The sequence below is a fragment of the Acipenser ruthenus genome, chromosome 24 (genome assembly GCF_902713425.1).
Source record: "Acipenser ruthenus chromosome 24, fAciRut3.2 maternal haplotype, whole genome shotgun sequence".
NCBI lineage: Eukaryota > Metazoa > Chordata > Actinopteri > Acipenseriformes > Acipenseridae > Acipenser > Acipenser ruthenus.
This window is the reverse complement of record NC_081212.1, coordinates 18,564,507-18,581,955: the sequence shown is the minus strand read 5'-3', so window position 1 is coordinate 18,581,955 and position 17,449 is coordinate 18,564,507. Positions and strand designations below refer to the sequence as shown.

Genomic DNA, 17,449 nt, shown 5'->3' with positions numbered 1-17,449 from the left:
AGAAATGGATTAACCTAAACTGTTTGACTTATTCATGGAATTCCTATAGATAATGTTCCAAATAACTTTTTTTGGTAAAAATGGATTTCACAATTTTAGTCTTTGATTTATTATAAATCACCTAGTGGAAGACCAAGACACACCTAATCTTTCATGTATAAAAAGTATACCCACAGTACTGTACAGCCTATGCAGAAGTTGATCATAACCCCAAAGGCGGCTTACTAACTGCATGAGTTTCTTATCATATTAACTCTTAAAATATGACTGGATGAATTAATTAAATATTCATGCAAGACTCACAGGTCACCCTTAGAAGCAACATAAGACTGTCCAAAAAAATACAGCCAAAGCCTGCTTATGTTAGAGATTACCTCTTATAACCAACCAAGTCAAAACTGACTGACGATTTTGTAGGTTGTCAGATGTTGCATAGCTGGGTTGCTGTCAGGCTGTCAAAGTGTTAAGTTTCTGGCCCAACAGCTGTCTCTAAGGCACCTTTCATGGTCTCTGTGTGGAACCTAATCAGCTGTGAAAGCGTAGCTAGCTCGGAGTTAGAGATGATACAACTGTCTTAATGCGGATTAGTCAGCTCCACTTGTCATATTTTGTTTAGATGAACCCAACACTTTCTGCATAGGTTAAGCACTCTGGAGTCAATAACCATGAGAATTTACTGCATGTGTTGAAATTTAATTGAGCTGCCGGGTTCTCTGAAATGCATCTCCTCTTTATGAATTTTGACTAAACCGCCCAAGGGCAACACAACTGCTTGCAATAGCTGTTTAAGTTTATTTATTTAATGCATGAGTTTATTTGTTTTAAATGTTGTAAACATGCTTCTTCTGTTGCTGTGTGCTTCTAAAGAACACGCCTCCATGTCACCACATCCCATCAGATCTCCGACCCTTAGTAAGGTTAGGTCTGGACCTACAAGGAAAAGCACTGCGGTTCCAGTGCTGTGTTTTGAATGAGATGTTAAAGCAAGGTAGGTATCCTGGCAAAGGATGAATGTCAACAGACCATTTTTTTGCCCCTCAACTGGCTTGTAAAATTCAATTATAGGCCAGTCGATAGCTTGCAAAATCATTTGATGCGCGTCTCCAACAAGTTTCTGCTGTACATCAGACTTGGCTATGCATGCCTGGCTTTAGCACTAAATCTACACAGAAAAATGTTCTTGCAAACGTCCTCCATTCCAAAAATAATAATTGCATTATCCATAGAGGACATCTTTCAATCTCAGCTCAAAGTGATGCATTTTTTCTACTAGAACCAAATGTCCAAAACCAGGTTGCCTAGCCAAGTTTCAAGTAGACTTAAAATTGACACCCATCTTTTCCCAATACATGTCAACCTCTATCATGCTATCATGTACCAAGCTCAGAACTACAGTAATTTCCACAAAGTAGGGCATCCTTGAAAATAAGATGCTGGATCTTAGTGTGTCTAATCCTGCTTAAATATCTTCAGATAATTACACCTTTATTATGACAATTGCAACAATCTATTGTAATGAAATAAAGTGTTGATCTCAGCTGCAATTGCAAGATACAGCATCAACATGAAGGGCAGCATGCTGGTGCTTGTCTGATCCCCCCCCCCCCCCCCCCCCCCTCCCCCCCTCCTTTGAAATGTCTCCCAACGCCAAAGAAGAATCTGTGTTAGTCAGAAGAATCGAACGTAATTTGAAACATGCAGTACCAAAAATACAAGCTTCTTCCAGTTCTATGCCATGTCTTCCAGACCAGAAAGGCGCTTAGGTGACCATTTGTATGCTGTTCTCTTTGGGAGGCACAGGCTTCACAGATTCTCTTCTTTAATGCCTTTGGCCAACGCCTGGTCTTGTTACACAGCAGCACAGAAGAAGTATCCAGAAGGCCGGCAGTAGCACAGGTCCTGCTCCCCCGCTCCCATTAACTACTGACCACCAAGATGCAATGACCCAGTTAGAATTTCAAGGCATAACATGCAGAATAAACGATGTTTGTGTACCTAACCCCCAGAACAAAAGGCAACGCTACTGTATTGGTCTGGGTTTACCCAAACTCGATTCTGCTTTAAGTAAAAAAAATACATTAATTTTAAGTAAACCGATATACTGTCGCTATAAAAATGCGCTAAGGAGTCAACAGTTTCGCTTATCATGATGCACTTCTGTACATAGGATAACGAGGTCACTGGCAACAGTTAGATTTTCCACGACCACACGCAAACTGCAGTCACTTTAAACATCCTTAATAATTCTGCACATATGTAAGCAATGCTCTATTTATTATTGTTGACCGAACATGACATCCCGCTACACGCAGAAGCGTCAACAACATCCATATGTGAATAATTCCATTCAATATACATTATCTGAAAGCAGCTCAATTGGGTGGGTCAGTAGGTGTAGTTTTCCCGTTTTCCAAATTAAACTTAAAATGAAAAAAATTATAATTTATTGAGTTTATTCATTCATTTTTAATGGCCAACAACGCTCTTGTCTTTTTTGTTAGTTTGTTTAAAAATACAATTGTTCATTCATATTGAGCTCCGTTTTAGGACACCACCACACAGCGGTGTTACTGTAACTTCCAACACTGCATTTTCTTAACACGTACAGCAGCAGCATACGGCTTCCCTTTTCACTGCCATGGGTATACCACAGTGTAGATGATGTTGCTTTAAAACAGATGACTTAGTAAAATCCAGGCACTATTAAAAAACAAGAAAATAAACACTCTGGTCTAAAAACAAACAACACCACTTAATAATATGTATACTCAACTAAATGAATGCTGCTTTTCTGAGCAATAAATAAATAAATAAAATCACCCCGTGAACCACAGGGACAATAAATGAATGGAACTCCTCGCCAGGACAATTCAGAACAGAACCAGATTTTTTGTAAACAGAGGACGTTCTGTTAAAAACCAGCTGCATCCAGACAGCTTGTGAATATAGCTAAAGAAATGTACAAAAGACCAAATTATCTTACCTCCCCTCAGCTGCGTATATCCACTCATGCGCGCTCCCGCGAGCAGCTCTTTTCGGGTGTCGGGGGCGCGCTTGCCTTCTTACAAATACAGACAGAACAAGTCCTATGTAAAATCCCAACAGATTTCGAATTAAAACGGTTAAAAATCCTTTTCAGCTGTTTGGCATTTTCACTTAAATCCCATGCTTCTGAGCAAAGCAACGCTGGGCAGTCCTGTCCTCTTCCCTTAAAAAAAAATCCTAATAAAATCCTTCTCTTCTCTAACGTATCTCTCTCGCTTTACAACTGCTTGTACGCGTTAGCTAATCAGTGCAGCCTCTCATACTCGTGCACAGCGCACGTTCCCGGTGCATACAAGTCAAAAGAGAGAGGGGGGCGGCGGCGGGAGGCTGTGCCTGGCAAGCAAGGAAGAGGGGAGTGCCTTCTGTGCGGCTCTGACATAACACAGGCGCAAACTGGACGAATCCAAGAGACTCGTGTGCCCCTAGCGGTAACACCGTGCCAGTGCTTGTCAAAGCGGTTGCCCCGCAGCCCTGTCGTAACGTAGAATACGGCTTGTCGAAAAACAACTTTGTTTTTTTACGTTCAAAATAGCTGTTGGACGAGATCAGCGTAGAAACGACAGCAATGAATAAACGCGAGTATAGGAATAACATCATACTATACTGATGAGTGTATATTGTGACAGGTAAGAAAAACGAAAGCGTTGGGATTGGTAAGTATTGAAGGAGGAGAAAAAAAAGAATATCTTGGTTAAAAAGAAATATAGACGAGGCTTCTAAAATCTGCAGTGTACGGCACTGGTGTACGCATTGCAATGTGTGGGCTGTGGTGCGTATGTTCTCAAATAACACCCTGGTTGTATATACGACGAGCATCATTCAGACAATGCCACTGTTGGACATTAAAATATAGCAATATCTTTGGTTTATACATAAGCAAAACCCAAAGGATTGACACATTTGAACTATTTAAGCAAGGGGATATTATCTGCCCAGGTGAGACTAGACCTCCCGACACTGTGCAGCTATTGACTAGGAAGCAGAGAGTAATGAGCTGTTAAAACTAAGAGGGATTTAAAAGTCACATTCTGTCTCCTTCAGCTGTATTCGGGGCTTTCAGCTACAGCATTACAGTTATCACCATAATTCCCCTGCTTGTGTGGGCTGGCGAGTAGGTAATACCTAGTTCCCATGAGAAATAAAAAAAACAGCTTGTGGCGTGTCATTCTTTTAAGAATTCGCTGATCATTATACAGTCAGAAATGAAAATGATTAGGTTGGGTGGTGGGAACTTAAAAACGAGGTCCACGTCACTTTACACTAGGTCTTCTGTCTTGGGTACCTCTTCCAATTCCTCATGCTTTTACCAGTGTTCAGTTCCCCAGTGATACACTGTCTGCTTGAGAGAAGCGCGGGCTTGTGTCTGTCTGTTGTTTCTTACTACTGGTTTCTTGCAAGTTTCATGTAATACATGAAACACATTAGGATTAACTAATAAAAATGCCTAACACTACTGAATCATGCATACAAATAGAATGACTTTCCCAGAAATATATATTGGCAGGATAGGTTTTCTACATAATACTGTCAACACCTAGTGGAATAAAGCAGCTTTAATCTTTGCCCACAGCTGCTGTGCCAACTCTTGGTTCAGAATGTGCTAAAATACCTCTAGGATCCGTTTTACTCCTGACTACCCATTAACACACATGCGAGTAAAATGCCAATGGCAAGGTAACAAATAGCTGTAGGCCAGGATCCAGCTGAAACATAACAATTCACAGACTCTTGATAACATTTTACTTTAATGTTGTTCAGTTGTTTTGTAGCATGGAGTCATTCAGACTGCAGATGCAAATCCTACTAATAATTCTACAAATAATTGTTACAAAATCCATCCTATTACTTCCTCTGTTGACTCCAATACAGATCAAAGGTGCTGTTTTAATAACCCCCTTTGCTCTGGACTTATGATATCTGTAGCATGGCTTTCCTTAAAAGAATAGCCATTTTGTTTGCTCTTACATCAGCCTTACAATTCCCATGGTATAATGTCCAAAATGTTGTGCTTTTGGTCTTGCATCACGATACATACCTCTGTTACGATACGATATATCATGTAAATAAAGTGTCACGAATACCCCCCTATTCTTCACCGGGGTCAATTCAATAATAAAATGATCTGGTTGGAGTCCTGCAGTGGAACAGCCTGGTCTTGAGGTACTAAAATACCTCCCCTCCTTCAGGTGCAAGCTGCATAAGCTATATCCTTCCGGGACATCTGTTGTGACCATGGGCAGACCATGTGAGTTTCTTGTGCTTCAGCTGTAAAACACAGCAGTTGCAGGTACTGGACCCCCACTGGAAATCAGATTTTGCAGCACAGGTGGGCTATGCTTCAGACGTATGGATGCCTGAAATGCTTAACTTTAAAGAACTTGTGCTGCTTTTCAGGTGGACTCTGCTTGCCCTTCTTCAAGGATGGACCCTGTGGTCTTGAGCTACCAGGACAGCTTGCTGCGGCGCTCTGACGTGGCCCTTCTGGAGGGCCCCCACTGGCTGAATGACCAGGTGATTGGGTTTGCCTTTGAGTACTTTGCCACTGAACGCTTCAAGGGGCTCTGTGAGTCCGTCTGCTTCATCAGCCCGGAGGTTACTCAATTCATCAAGTGCGCATCTAGCCAGGATGAGCTGGCCATTTTCTTAGAGCCCCTGGGCCTGCCAGAACGCAAGTGGATCTTCCTGGCGGTCAATGACAACTCCAACCAGACGGCTGGGGGCAGCCACTGGAGCCTGCTGCTCTACCGCCAGACAGGGAGCTGCTTCAGCCACTATGACTCCCATAGTGGGAGCAACTCCCTGCATGCGAGGCGCATTGCAGCCAAGTTGGAAACTTTCCTGGGCACCAGGGGGAAGGTTCCCTTTGTGGAGGAGGCAGCCCCGGCCCAGCAGAACAGCTACGACTGTGGCATGTACGTGATCTGCAATGCGGAAGCTCTGTGCGAGACTGCGGGCACCGAGGACAGCCCTTGCTTGCTTACCCAGCTCATCACTCCAGCATACATCACCCAGAAGAGGACAGAGTGGAGAAGACTGATCGAACAGCTGGCCAAGAAATGATGGGCTGGTTAAGGAGACTCTCACACTAGCATGTGTATTATAGGGCACTAAGGCGGCCCAGAGGTTTACCAAATGTTTTAGCCTTAAAAACCTTGTTGAATGTTTGACGTCAAAACAGTCTTTTTTGTCGGGCTCTGCAGATCCATTATTTATACAGGGTAGCTCCTTAAGCCTGCTTGAAGGGTGGTGGAGAAATGTACCGATAGGGTATTCCCTACCTAAACCAGCAAACCGACAGTTGCTCAGCAATCTAAAACACTTAAGTCCTTAAATTCTGCCAAACTAATGAAACAGTTTTTAAATGCTTCATTATTGATTATGCTTGTCTCAAATGGTTATGATAATATTTAGTAGGAACAGGAGATTTAAACAGAGGGGAGTTCTGCAATGAGACACATGATACTGTGAATGTTTTAATTATCAATTAACATTTTATATGTTCATTGTGGAACGAATCATATTGTTTTAGTCTCTTTATTTCCTGTATATGCAATTTAAAAAAAAAAAAAAAAAAATTGCGTGTGTGACTATTCTGTTTTGCCCAAAACAATAGTTGCCCTAATTGGCTTTAATTCTATTGAAAGCATAGAATGCAGTGGAGGGCAAAATTCAAAAGTGATGCTTGTGCAAGGTAAAACGCTTACTATATATATATATATAAAACTTGGAAAACTTCAAGCCTTGTGCATATACTGTACAACTATGTGTAATTTCAAAGTACAATTTACTACATTTAATTATTCATTTTGTGCCCTTTTAAAAGAACAAAACAGATTTAACAGCAAGTCCAGTCTATCTGCAGACTCCGTTTTTTAAGATTTTCCCATGAGGCTTTTGAGTGAACATGTGTTCTACATTTACAAGGTTCATAGCTCAGGGTCATGTCCAAGTATTAAACTGACGCAGGGGGAATGTTTCTTATTGAATTTGAAATAACTCAAAATCAAACAATGTTGATTTATGTACATATTATTTTAGTGATTTATATTTTCATGCTCAATTATATTGTCAAATCCTTTCCAAATTACAAAAAATGATCCATCTCCTTTATAGTAGCCTCTAAGGGTAAATGCCCCCCCCCTTCCCCCAAGTTCAAGTCCAGACCTTATTGTGAAATCCAGGCAGGTTTGTCCACAGAGCCGCACAGGAGGAAGTATTTCCACAAGCTTAAACTACATTGGACATAAAAAGATGTTAATTGCATCTTAGGAAGTCAGGGAGGGGGAGAGACACACAGGAGTCTCAGTGAATACACATTACAACCTAGCACACCCCCACACTAAAAGCCTTGTAAAATGCCTCTGCCAGAAACAAATGAACCCTAATGAGTATCAAAACAAAAGCTACTAATTGCTTCTAAACTTTCAAGTTCAGCAGCAGCTTCACTGACTTCTGAGAAAACAGTTTTAAACTCCTCTGCTGCATGACAGGCGCACCCTCAAAGCACCTAACACTGCTTTTGAACTTTTCTTATGGCCTCTGTAGCACGTTACAGAACTTGAGAGAAGCGAAGTCTTGAACTGTCACGAGTGAGAAGGATTCTTTCAGCACTGATTCAACCCTTCAGAACCATTTTATTAAGGTCTTTCCACATAAAAAAGGAATGATTAAATTGGTAGGTCCCCCTCATTGTCGAATTCACAAAAAATCCCTGACTAAAATGCAGCTGCAATTGTGCACAAAAATCAACTGACAAATTCTACTACTGGGGAGACTGATATATTTCCTGGTGTCTTTTATCCACAGTTGATAAGTTATACCAAAGGGTTAGATATATAGTATAACGTACAAATAAAACAAAGTGATTGTGTCACAGACTGAGTAGTGCTAATCTTGGACTATCTAATGTTAGCATAGTCGAGGATTAGTGATTACCAGGGTCTGTGAAACAAGCAGTTAATAGCGCGCATCTCTAAACAGTAATATAAGGGTTAACAAGTGTGCCACAATTGTTCACTAGTTTTGTAATATTAAAAGTGAAGACCTTGTTGAAATCTTTCCCTTTGAGTTTGTCTCCCGTATTAATATAACTGAGACTCATTCAAGGCATTGTCTCTCCCTTTACTGAAATTAAACATGTATCACCATTGACTTTCAATTAGAAAATTGCTATTGGGTGGAGTTGTGTTTTTCTTTTTAATTAAAGCATACACTATTGAAGAACTAATCAAGTGGAAGATCAAAGGAAGGTGTCATAGAAACGTATTAACTATTGTTTTCCCTGATGCCCACTTTGAATCGGTTAAAACAAAACAATTGGCTATAGCACAGGTCTGAAGCAGGATTGCTCAATTGGCACAGGGTGCTGCAGTATGAATGACCCCCCCTCCCCTCCAGGTCTGTATTGTAGATTGTTCAAAGCAGCTGGTATTGTGCTTGTTATCCCAGCAGGCAACCTGAGGGAAGAAAATGCTTGTGAATATTTAACCTCTTGGCTGCTAAGCTAAATATAACACGTCTTCTCTTAGTGTACCACATTGAAAAAGGGCAACATTAAATATTGTTCTACTAAAATCTTTGCATCTTACAACGCCATAAAACATAATTATTATGAGTAAACCCTTCAGAGCTGTAATAAAATGCAGATTTCAGATTGGAATATCAGAAGCAATAGTTGCTGGAGATTTTTAGTGTTTTGTCTCTTTGATTTCAGAAATAGCACCATCAAATCCCAATCGCTTACAAAAAAAGCTGATAAAAATGATACTGAAAGAAAGTTTCTAAAATGTGTTGTATACTTTTATGTTTTTTTTTGGAGCAGAACACTGAAAAAACATGCCGTACTGCATTTGTATTTTAAACCTGCTCTGAATAACTAGGTCTGCTGCAACAGCTCATGACATCACAACTTCCTAACAAAAACAGGATCCAACATGCCCACGGTGATGATGCAATCATTCTGTCTGGTTATTTTAACTATGACTCACATCTTGTGTTAAGGCTGTGTTCAAGGTGAGTTCAGGAGCTGCTCTTCAGTTCTCGTTGTCTGCCAGAGATGCCTGTATAGACTGTATCTGACAAAGACTCTTTATAAAAGTAAGAACCCGGGCCTAGTGAGCTGTCACTTTTGTTTAACTTGTCCTTTGTGTTTCTGGAAATACACAGCAAAGCGCTAGTTGGTGCTGGTACTTTCTAATATAAGACGCTTTAAATATCTCCGTGAAAGGCAACTAGAACTGAAGAGCAGCTAGTGAAATAGTGAAAGCACATTATCAAAGATAACAAAATATATTTTTTAAAAACAGTATGTGAATATTCTCAAACATCATGTAAGGGGACTAGGTTGATTTCATTTGAAGCTACTTCCTATTTAGCAATAGTTTTATGTTTTAATGTCAAATCATTGGTAGGAGAGATTGGTAATGAAATGACTACTCGGCAAAGGCACAGAAAAGGTTAATAAAACATCTTTTTGTTTGCTAAGTGACACAGCAATGCATTTTCCTAGTTTAAATTATTTCAGACTGTCATTTTGCAAGTTACAGAACTTTCTGATGTCCAGCAACGTTAATGAGAGGGAATGGGTTAAGAAAAGCATATTTGCTGTCCAAACGTCACATAGAGAAGACAGACTGTGCCACTGTGGATTGCAGGCTAGCCTCCTCGATCTCTGTCTGGAAGTATAATGTTGCCCTAAGGCGCTCTTTTGATTTGATTTAGCCTGCCTTTACATGACTGTAATTATACTTCTGCCTACGCAGTCCCCGGCTCGCCTTCTCGTTTCATTACAGCAGGGTTCGATTCTTATTTTGTTGCGTCAAATGAATAATGTATTTACTGCATGTCCGGTTTGGGTTTTGATTAAAGCCTGTTTAGGAGGGAGGTGAAGTACTCCTCTTACTAGCTACAGTAATCTCCAATTATTTGAATGTACTTGGACAACTCCTTAACCATGCACTATTAAAACAATGTCCTGGATTAAAGGATATAGAAAGGCCTCTTTAGAGAATGTCACAAAATCTTGCATTCACATAAACTGGAATGCTCCATATAATGATGCCAAATAAGCATAGCGACCCAGCACTACAATGGTTTAAAAGACTATAGGGTCTGTTTTAACAATAGAAGCAGCGGCGGATCGAAACATCAGCACCCTTTCACTCTGTATTAGGTGTTCCCCCAAGGTTGCTTTACTGACTCATCAACATTACTACATACAATAAAAATGCAGAGAAATAAGGTCTGCAAAAAAACAGCTTTATAAATTATGCCATATACCCCAGATTCAGATACCTTTAAGAATGGAAGTGTGACATACAGACACCATACACTCCCAAATTATGATACACTCAGTGACTTGTGGTAAGACGTTCTTTAGCAAGTTTCAATATATGCAAAACTCGACCAACCAAGTACTGGACACTGGAGGCAATGGATTTCAAAGCCTTGGTTGCCTCGTTTACAAAAAACAGCTTATTAAGTTGATTCCGTGTTGTAAACTAGAAATAATAACAGTAAAAATAAACTGAAGCCGTAGTTATCTTTCCTGTGCTACAAAAGCTTGTTTACTAAACGTCTGTAAAGACTAATCAATAGCAGCTTTAGAACTGCTTTCTATAATAAAAACATTTTGGACTACTTTCCTTTTTTTTGTTATCTTTAGCTCTGAGTGTTCTACAGCTGGCTATGTGTAGATATGTACCTATTCTGAGCAGGTGTTGGGACTGTTACCATTATGGATTAGCAAGCACTGCTGTGGTGATTAACAGAACATCATTAGCTACAAAGTGCTGCCTGCCACTGTTCTGCATTTAGACACTATCTGTCTGTGGCTGGTTACACAGCCAGTGATCGGGCTGTATTTTGGTACCAATGCATGCATTATTAACAGTGCCAGCCTAATGAAAACATATGGGGTCCTAATCACAACCAGGTGCCTGGCAGATATACAGTGCTCTGTTCACTTCAAGGAAGGCTCTCTGAGTCTATGCGTATTAAACAGAATTCACTGTTGGGGAGACAGAAGGTGAAAAAAATTAGTATTACTTTTTGTATAAATAATTGACAGAGCTATGCCTGTGGCACATGATCTGTTATACTTTTCTGGAGTCAGCTCAGCAGATCTAGGTAATTTGAGTAGATCCTCTGATTTCCAACATGTGTTCATACCCTGTATGTACAGAGTGAGTGGAAAGTCTTTGCAAAGTTAGGCAAAAACTCATCCTAACTGATCAGAAGCCATCAGGAGGTGTAGCGAGTCCCTGCAAAACATCTGCAAGGACCAGCTTCACCAGTTCAGTGCTATAGGCTCACAGACACTGGAGATTAGTCCAGTCAACCCTGCAGTACCCATGGGCCGCACAAGTATCTTCTACATTATCATTTCTGCGGTTTATCCAGTTGGAGATTTACTCAGTTGGCAAACAGTGAAACGCAGCTCTCCAGGGAAAGCTTGTTGAGGGATTGTCACCCTTATCAGTTATGATTTTGGAACTGCAGGGGTTTGTAATATGTTTACTGTCTAGGAATTATTTAGGAAGAAAATGTATGTAAACCTGCTCAATGTTTTTCTAAAATTAAATGGCCAATTTTGCTCAGAACAGAAACAAAATCATGTTAACGTTAATGATATTTGGTATTAGACATTCACTTTTGCTCCTAAGCTTTTGACTAATAGTGAATACAAATTTGTTTTATTTATTTTTTTATTTAGTAAATGCAGGTAGCAGTGCTGAAATCTTGAACCTGTGCCCTGGCCTTTTTTTTTTTTTTTTACACGGTCTGATTCCTGTATTCTAGAATCTAATCTTGTGTTCTGAACAGATTATGCTGTCAGCGGTGCTAAAATAGAAAGATGGAGCTGTCAGAAGAATGTTGCTTTACAATTCTGCAGGTGTCACTGCGTAAACCCAAACACTCAGAATTACCAGCCCTCGGGTAGGTTACCAGCCCTCGGGTAAGAGCCTGTATTTATCTCTACCTCAATACTGTACAGCAGCCAACTACAGCGTGAGAAGTAACTGCCTGTACAGAATATAATGATTCCCAGTTGGACGGTCATTATGAGCAGTGTCTGCTGTATTCTGTTGAATAACCAGCACAGAAATGCATGCAGTAATTGTGTCAGATCTTCGAGAACACAAGACACCCCCCGCCAAGGTTGTAAATTCAAAATTAGAGCAATCAGTATGATGAAAAAGCTGATGAAATATATCAAAAGTATGTACAGGGTAGTACAAAATAAGAAAAAATTTGAAAAAGTGGTTCTTCCGATATATACAAAAATTGAAGTGTGACATACATACAGACGGATGGATGGATGGACGGAGAGGTAGACACCTCCATATATCCGCAGAATCTGATACTCTCTATAACTTATGCTTAATAATGTTAATACCAACTTTCATGGCAAATGGACAAGTGGGGCTCCAGATATATGCAACAATGTAAATCTGACACACAGATGGACAGATATATAAAACTATAAACACAACTAACAATGCTTATTTTTAGGTCACCATATGCCTCCTAGTTTCTTACTGTAGGTTTTTTTTGTATTAACAGTTTACTTTGTAAATTTGACCTCAGTATTCCAAGCATTCCAGTCATTGGTCATTTTTACACACTTTTGTTAAATGCATGTTTGCTGCATGCGAATATAGCTGCTGCACTAGCATTCTATTGTGAAATGAATGCAATATATATTGATAAGGGAAGCTCCCCTAAGTGGAATAAAATGTAAAATGATGAGCGCAGTCAACAGAAAAAATAACTAGTTAATGCAATAGATATTTCTACTTTGTATGCTATTAAAAACCCTGTTTCACTCAGAAACACCCCATTACCAGCAAAAGCAACACTGGATTTAGAACCAATATTGCACATTGGTGCTGATTTGGTACCATGGTATGCAATGGATTACCAGTGTGTACCGGTTCATACCATAGTGATGCCAAAACGCTTGCCATTGCAGTTTACTACAAAACACTTAACATTTGAATATACTGCTAGAGACAAATGCTGGAAACCGGCCAGGAATCACAACTGTGGGTTTATATAATTTAGCTGAATGATATACACTGAATATCGTATTGGAATACTGTGCAGTTGTTCGCTTGGCGTTTGATTCTTGTTCTTTTAAAATTTACGCATTTGGAGCCAAGCCATTTCAATTTTGGTTCAAAGACAATTTTCTGTTGCCGGCCACAGACAAATAATTCATTGGTAAAACCAAACAACCTTGCTATTATTGTTTATTATCCTAATAAAACATTCTGGGGCTTAAACATTTGACAGCTGAAGTTATTTTAAGAATATATGACTTCCAAATTGCCAGGGGGAACCATTGCAAAACTATAACACTAGTTCTTTTAAAATGAAATGTTGCTCTATGAATGGCCACGTGAAAATGGTACCTGCCAGTCATTGACCCCAGGAACGGGCTGCCCAAATCAGAGTCTGAGCACTCTGTCCAGCCCTGCTTCCTTCCTGTCTGCTTTGGTGACGCACGCAAGAACAACTTGAGACCATTTTTTATATAGAGGAAGACGTTCTTGAAAGGACCTGATAATACAGAATCGGATGCATAAAGGGGTGATATGTACATTAAGGCCCAAACATTCTTCAGGAAAATGTTACATTTCCCTCCAGAACACTGTAAACACCTTGCCAATACGTCAAATCAGTGCTGTCCCATGGTACCCCTACCCTATATTGACTATTTTTACCCTTTTCCTTAAGCCCCTGTATGAATTCACAAGCTCTTTCCCAACTATAAACTGTTCACTTAGTAAGCATATATTTCCAGTGGGGGCCCTGGGTAGTCCATTATTATTATTATTATTATTATTATTATTATTATTATTATTATTATTATTATATCAGGTGAAATGTTCGGCAACATAAACCTTAATCATGGTCTGAAACCCTCCAGGGTAAGCTACTGAAAATATGCTGTAAAACATCTCAGCCATTGATCTGCTACTCTAGCACTAAATCCCGTAGACAGCACAGTAAGTGCTGCTGGCCATGTCTATTAGAGAGAAACACAAACCACTGTTTAAAGCAGTTGTCCCAACAGGAATATTGCGGATAGAAACTAACCATCCATGTGTGTGTCTCACAGCAAAGTCTTAGGCAACAATCCAGACTGGAGCGGAGAGCAGAGAGCGGGGCGCAGGGAGGTGGGGGGCTTGAAGCACTGGCACGCTTGTCTATTGATCCTCTGGAACCAAACAGTATGTTAGCTGCCTGCAATGTGTCTGTGTAAACCATTTGCGAAAAAATCAGAAATGAAGTCCCAGGGCCATTGCTCTACCAGTGTTTCACAGGCTATCACTTTCACGCTTTCACAGGCTATCACGTCTGTGAATCCATTTGTTAAGAATTCTATGTCCCTTCAGTAGTAAGGCTCTTATTAAGGATGCATTCCCTTCAGTGGCCTGCAAGGTTTCACTGTAATACACCCACTGTTGAGTACTAGAGGTTTTTTTTTATTATTGTTCCAGCATTTTTTTGTTCTTAAAATAAATTCATCAGTTTCTGGGCATCGCTTAGATTGGCTGATTTTGGCTGGTTGGATCGCACAGCTGTTCTGTCTGTTGCAGTGGTGAGGGAGGGCGGTTGCGTCAATTAACTGCAGAGGCTTGTGGAACCTGTGGAACCTGTAAGATAATAAGGCTGCAAACTCCTGTAGTTAATACAGGTCTGTAAAGGATTACTGCTAATATCAATAGAATATCAGTGAATGTGAAACCAAAGGCCTTTCCCTTTAGCTCCCTGACCTCACAAGGAAACATCACCACTCTCATTACATGGTATGAGTCTCTTGGCAGAACTGGAGTACAGACTACAGGAAGGAAGGTTTAGCCCTGAAACAGAATCCCATTTAATGTCCATTTCAAACATCAGTATTTAACCTGGTAGATCTTGTGTGTAACCATCTTCCCATCGTTCTAGTTTCATCATCACACAGTCCCAAGCATTTACAATGTTTTACTACAGTATACCTAGGGGGTTTCTGTAATAGATCTAAAAGGAGGCCCATCTTAATATCACTCTTGTTTAAATCTGAGCTCATAGAGGCATCACTGAGACACAGCTTCAGTAGTTTTCTGCTCATTTACCTTGTTCCATATTTAATGACAACATCAGTTTTGTTAACTGTATTTGCATCTACCTAAATCTACAGATGGCCCTTTCAGACTCAATGAGATATATATATATATATACAGCTCATTGAACAGCTCTGGTTTCCATGATTAGGACCATTGGCATTTCAAATAGCTTTACAGAAAGAAATAACCTAACTGACTTTCATAATCTTAGTAAATAAATTGTATTATCTAAAAGGTGTTTATATGTTGTACTGTAATAACGGAATATACCTCTGTATTTGCAATGACTTACCATACTTGCTTCTGCTTCACTGTGCTGTATAACACTATGAGGATACAGTACAATGGCTTGTCAGGCGAGAGTAGGCAGAGTCTGTTAGCAGAGATTTATGTGAAGGCGCTGCGATTCTGTACTGGAATCTCTGCAGGAGAATTTCTTCCCGCCCCAGGCTCTTTCATCCCACTGCTGAGGTAGGAATTAAACTTTTATAACATGGCAGAAAACCAAGGGAAATAGAGCCCCAAGCTCTTTTAAAGTATTTTGAAACTACAAAAGTAATTAAAAACGTTATCAGAAACATCATGATTTTCTCCATTTCCATGTTACCACAAAAACAAAAAATGTTATTTTTTAGAAAGACAGGGCAACCTACTGTCTGCTAGTTTCAAGATTCCTCTTCTTCCAGACATTAGGCTTTTGGATGTACGACAGGGGGTTCTGGGATGCAAAAACATACAAGCACAAAAAACAAGGCTTAGACTCAGTGTCCCTTCCCAGTGCCTTAACAAGCGTGCTCCACACCTGGTTTGAAGACTCAAATCCGTTCCCTCGCACCCCCACACAAACAGTGAACAAGAAGTGCTTTTAAAAGAGGTCCTTCCTAGCCCGGCCCTGTTCCACTGGAAACATCGGAACTGCCCTTCACACAGCCGTGTTCCTCCAGTAGCAATAGCAGCATTCTCAAAGGCTCATGTTTATAAATCCTGTTAAACATTGTTGTTTTTTCTTTTTATCTACTTGGGGAGTTGACCTACAGCACAGGAAGGGGATAAGGTACCAGGAGGCAAACCTTAAGAAAGAATGGACGGTAGTTGACGACACCATTAGGGGTGTGCTGAAGCATTGCCAAAACAAGGAGCACCAATCACTGACAGTTAACTTCTGCATGTGTTTTAAAAGCAGATTAGAAGCTGACATGTTTACTGCTGTACTGAGGCTGTAAACTGCCAATAAAAAGGTGTTGCAAAATTAGCAAATGAAACTGATTCTTCATGTAAACGTGACCTTTCTTGAAACCCAACGTGAGCTACCGCTGTGGCATTAGAGAACACTTTGCCTCGAACTACAATCCCACAATTCTCTGCAGAGATGAAGCATTTCTAAGGAAATTTAGGAAAGTGGATTTTTTTTTTTAACATTTCATAACAAAAGGATAAAAGAAAAGTAAGACAAATAATATTTTATACAATACAAATGAGTTATAGTTAGTTTAGTCATGACAGGGTCTATATCAAATAATATATCAGTCAGTTTGTTATTGATTGATACTCAAGTGTGAAAACAAGGAAAACAGGAACTGCATTGTTTTGTGTTGAGTAATTAATATGTTTTTATTCCATTTAATTAATACCTAACGACTTTAAATATCTTAAAAAGGCAATTACTCGGCACACCACTAGACATGATTATATTTTATCGTAAAACTGAATTGCCAGCTAAAATCCTGGAAAACATTCCCTTCATTTTGTTTGAAAAGTTGACCAAGTATTGTATAAGATTATGCAAAGTATCTGTTAGGCAGTGTTGACAAGCAAAAAGGAGAGACTGGCTATTTACTGCATCGGCAATATCAACGGCACACCAAATGTAATTTATTAAAATGTTCAGCGGGTAACTAAAGCCATTGCTGTGTTCTGGTGATAAAACAGCCTGTTAAAGCTCTGAACTGGTGCTTCCTGCGTGTGAGTTACAGCTTGCATGTGGCTGCAGTGACACGCACCACAAGTGAGGAGCAGTGCTCCCGATTCTGCTCATGAGAAAGGGCTTTCATTGCCGTTTTATTATTTCTCGCTAGACTGCTCAGAGACTGTATGACTATTGAGACTGAGGTGCAAATCCTGTATTGTGAACGTGCTAATGAATCACTCCTGAACTTCGTCACCCAACAACCTCCAGCAATATATGTTCTTTATTTAGGCTGGATTTAAACCGCCAGAGGTGAAAGGCTTGTGTAATAAACTAGGGGTTTCCAAGACTTACTCATTATTCAATCCCCAGAACTTACATG

The 17,449-nt window shown here is 39.9% G+C and overlaps 2 protein-coding genes across 10 annotated transcripts in view; one reads left to right on the top strand and one right to left on the bottom strand.

Moving 5' to 3' along the window:
• The window catches only part of LOC117429076 (unconventional myosin-IXAa-like), a 165,929-nt gene extending 162,534 nt beyond the window's left edge, over window positions 1–3,395 (bottom strand). For 3 of the 8 annotated variants that reach the window (XM_058998519.1, XM_058998515.1, XM_058998517.1), the window contains exon 1: window positions 2,984–3,395. The gene's annotated coding sequence lies outside the window, so the exon portion shown is untranslated. The remainder of the gene's footprint in view (window positions 1–2,983) is intronic. The other 5 variants (XM_058998518.1, XM_058998520.1, XM_058998521.1 and 2 more) reach the window with 2 other exon arrangements.
• Window positions 3,396–3,500: 105 nt separating this feature from the next.
• Window positions 3,501–8,235, top strand: LOC131700554 (sentrin-specific protease 8-like). Of its 2 annotated transcripts, none has more exons than XM_058998523.1 (2): window positions 3,501–3,698; window positions 5,440–8,235. In XM_058998523.1, exon 2 carries the CDS (start codon window positions 5,467–5,469, stop codon window positions 6,103–6,105), a length of 639 nt encoding a protein of 212 aa, XP_058854506.1. In that variant the 5' UTR covers window positions 3,501–3,698; window positions 5,440–5,466; the 3' UTR covers window positions 6,106–8,235. The 2 variants fall into 2 exon arrangements, with proteins under 2 accessions (XP_058854506.1, XP_058854505.1); XM_058998522.1 differs by having other exon boundaries at window positions 3,501–3,671; window positions 5,440–8,232.
• Window positions 8,236–17,449: the final 9,214 nt, after the last annotated feature.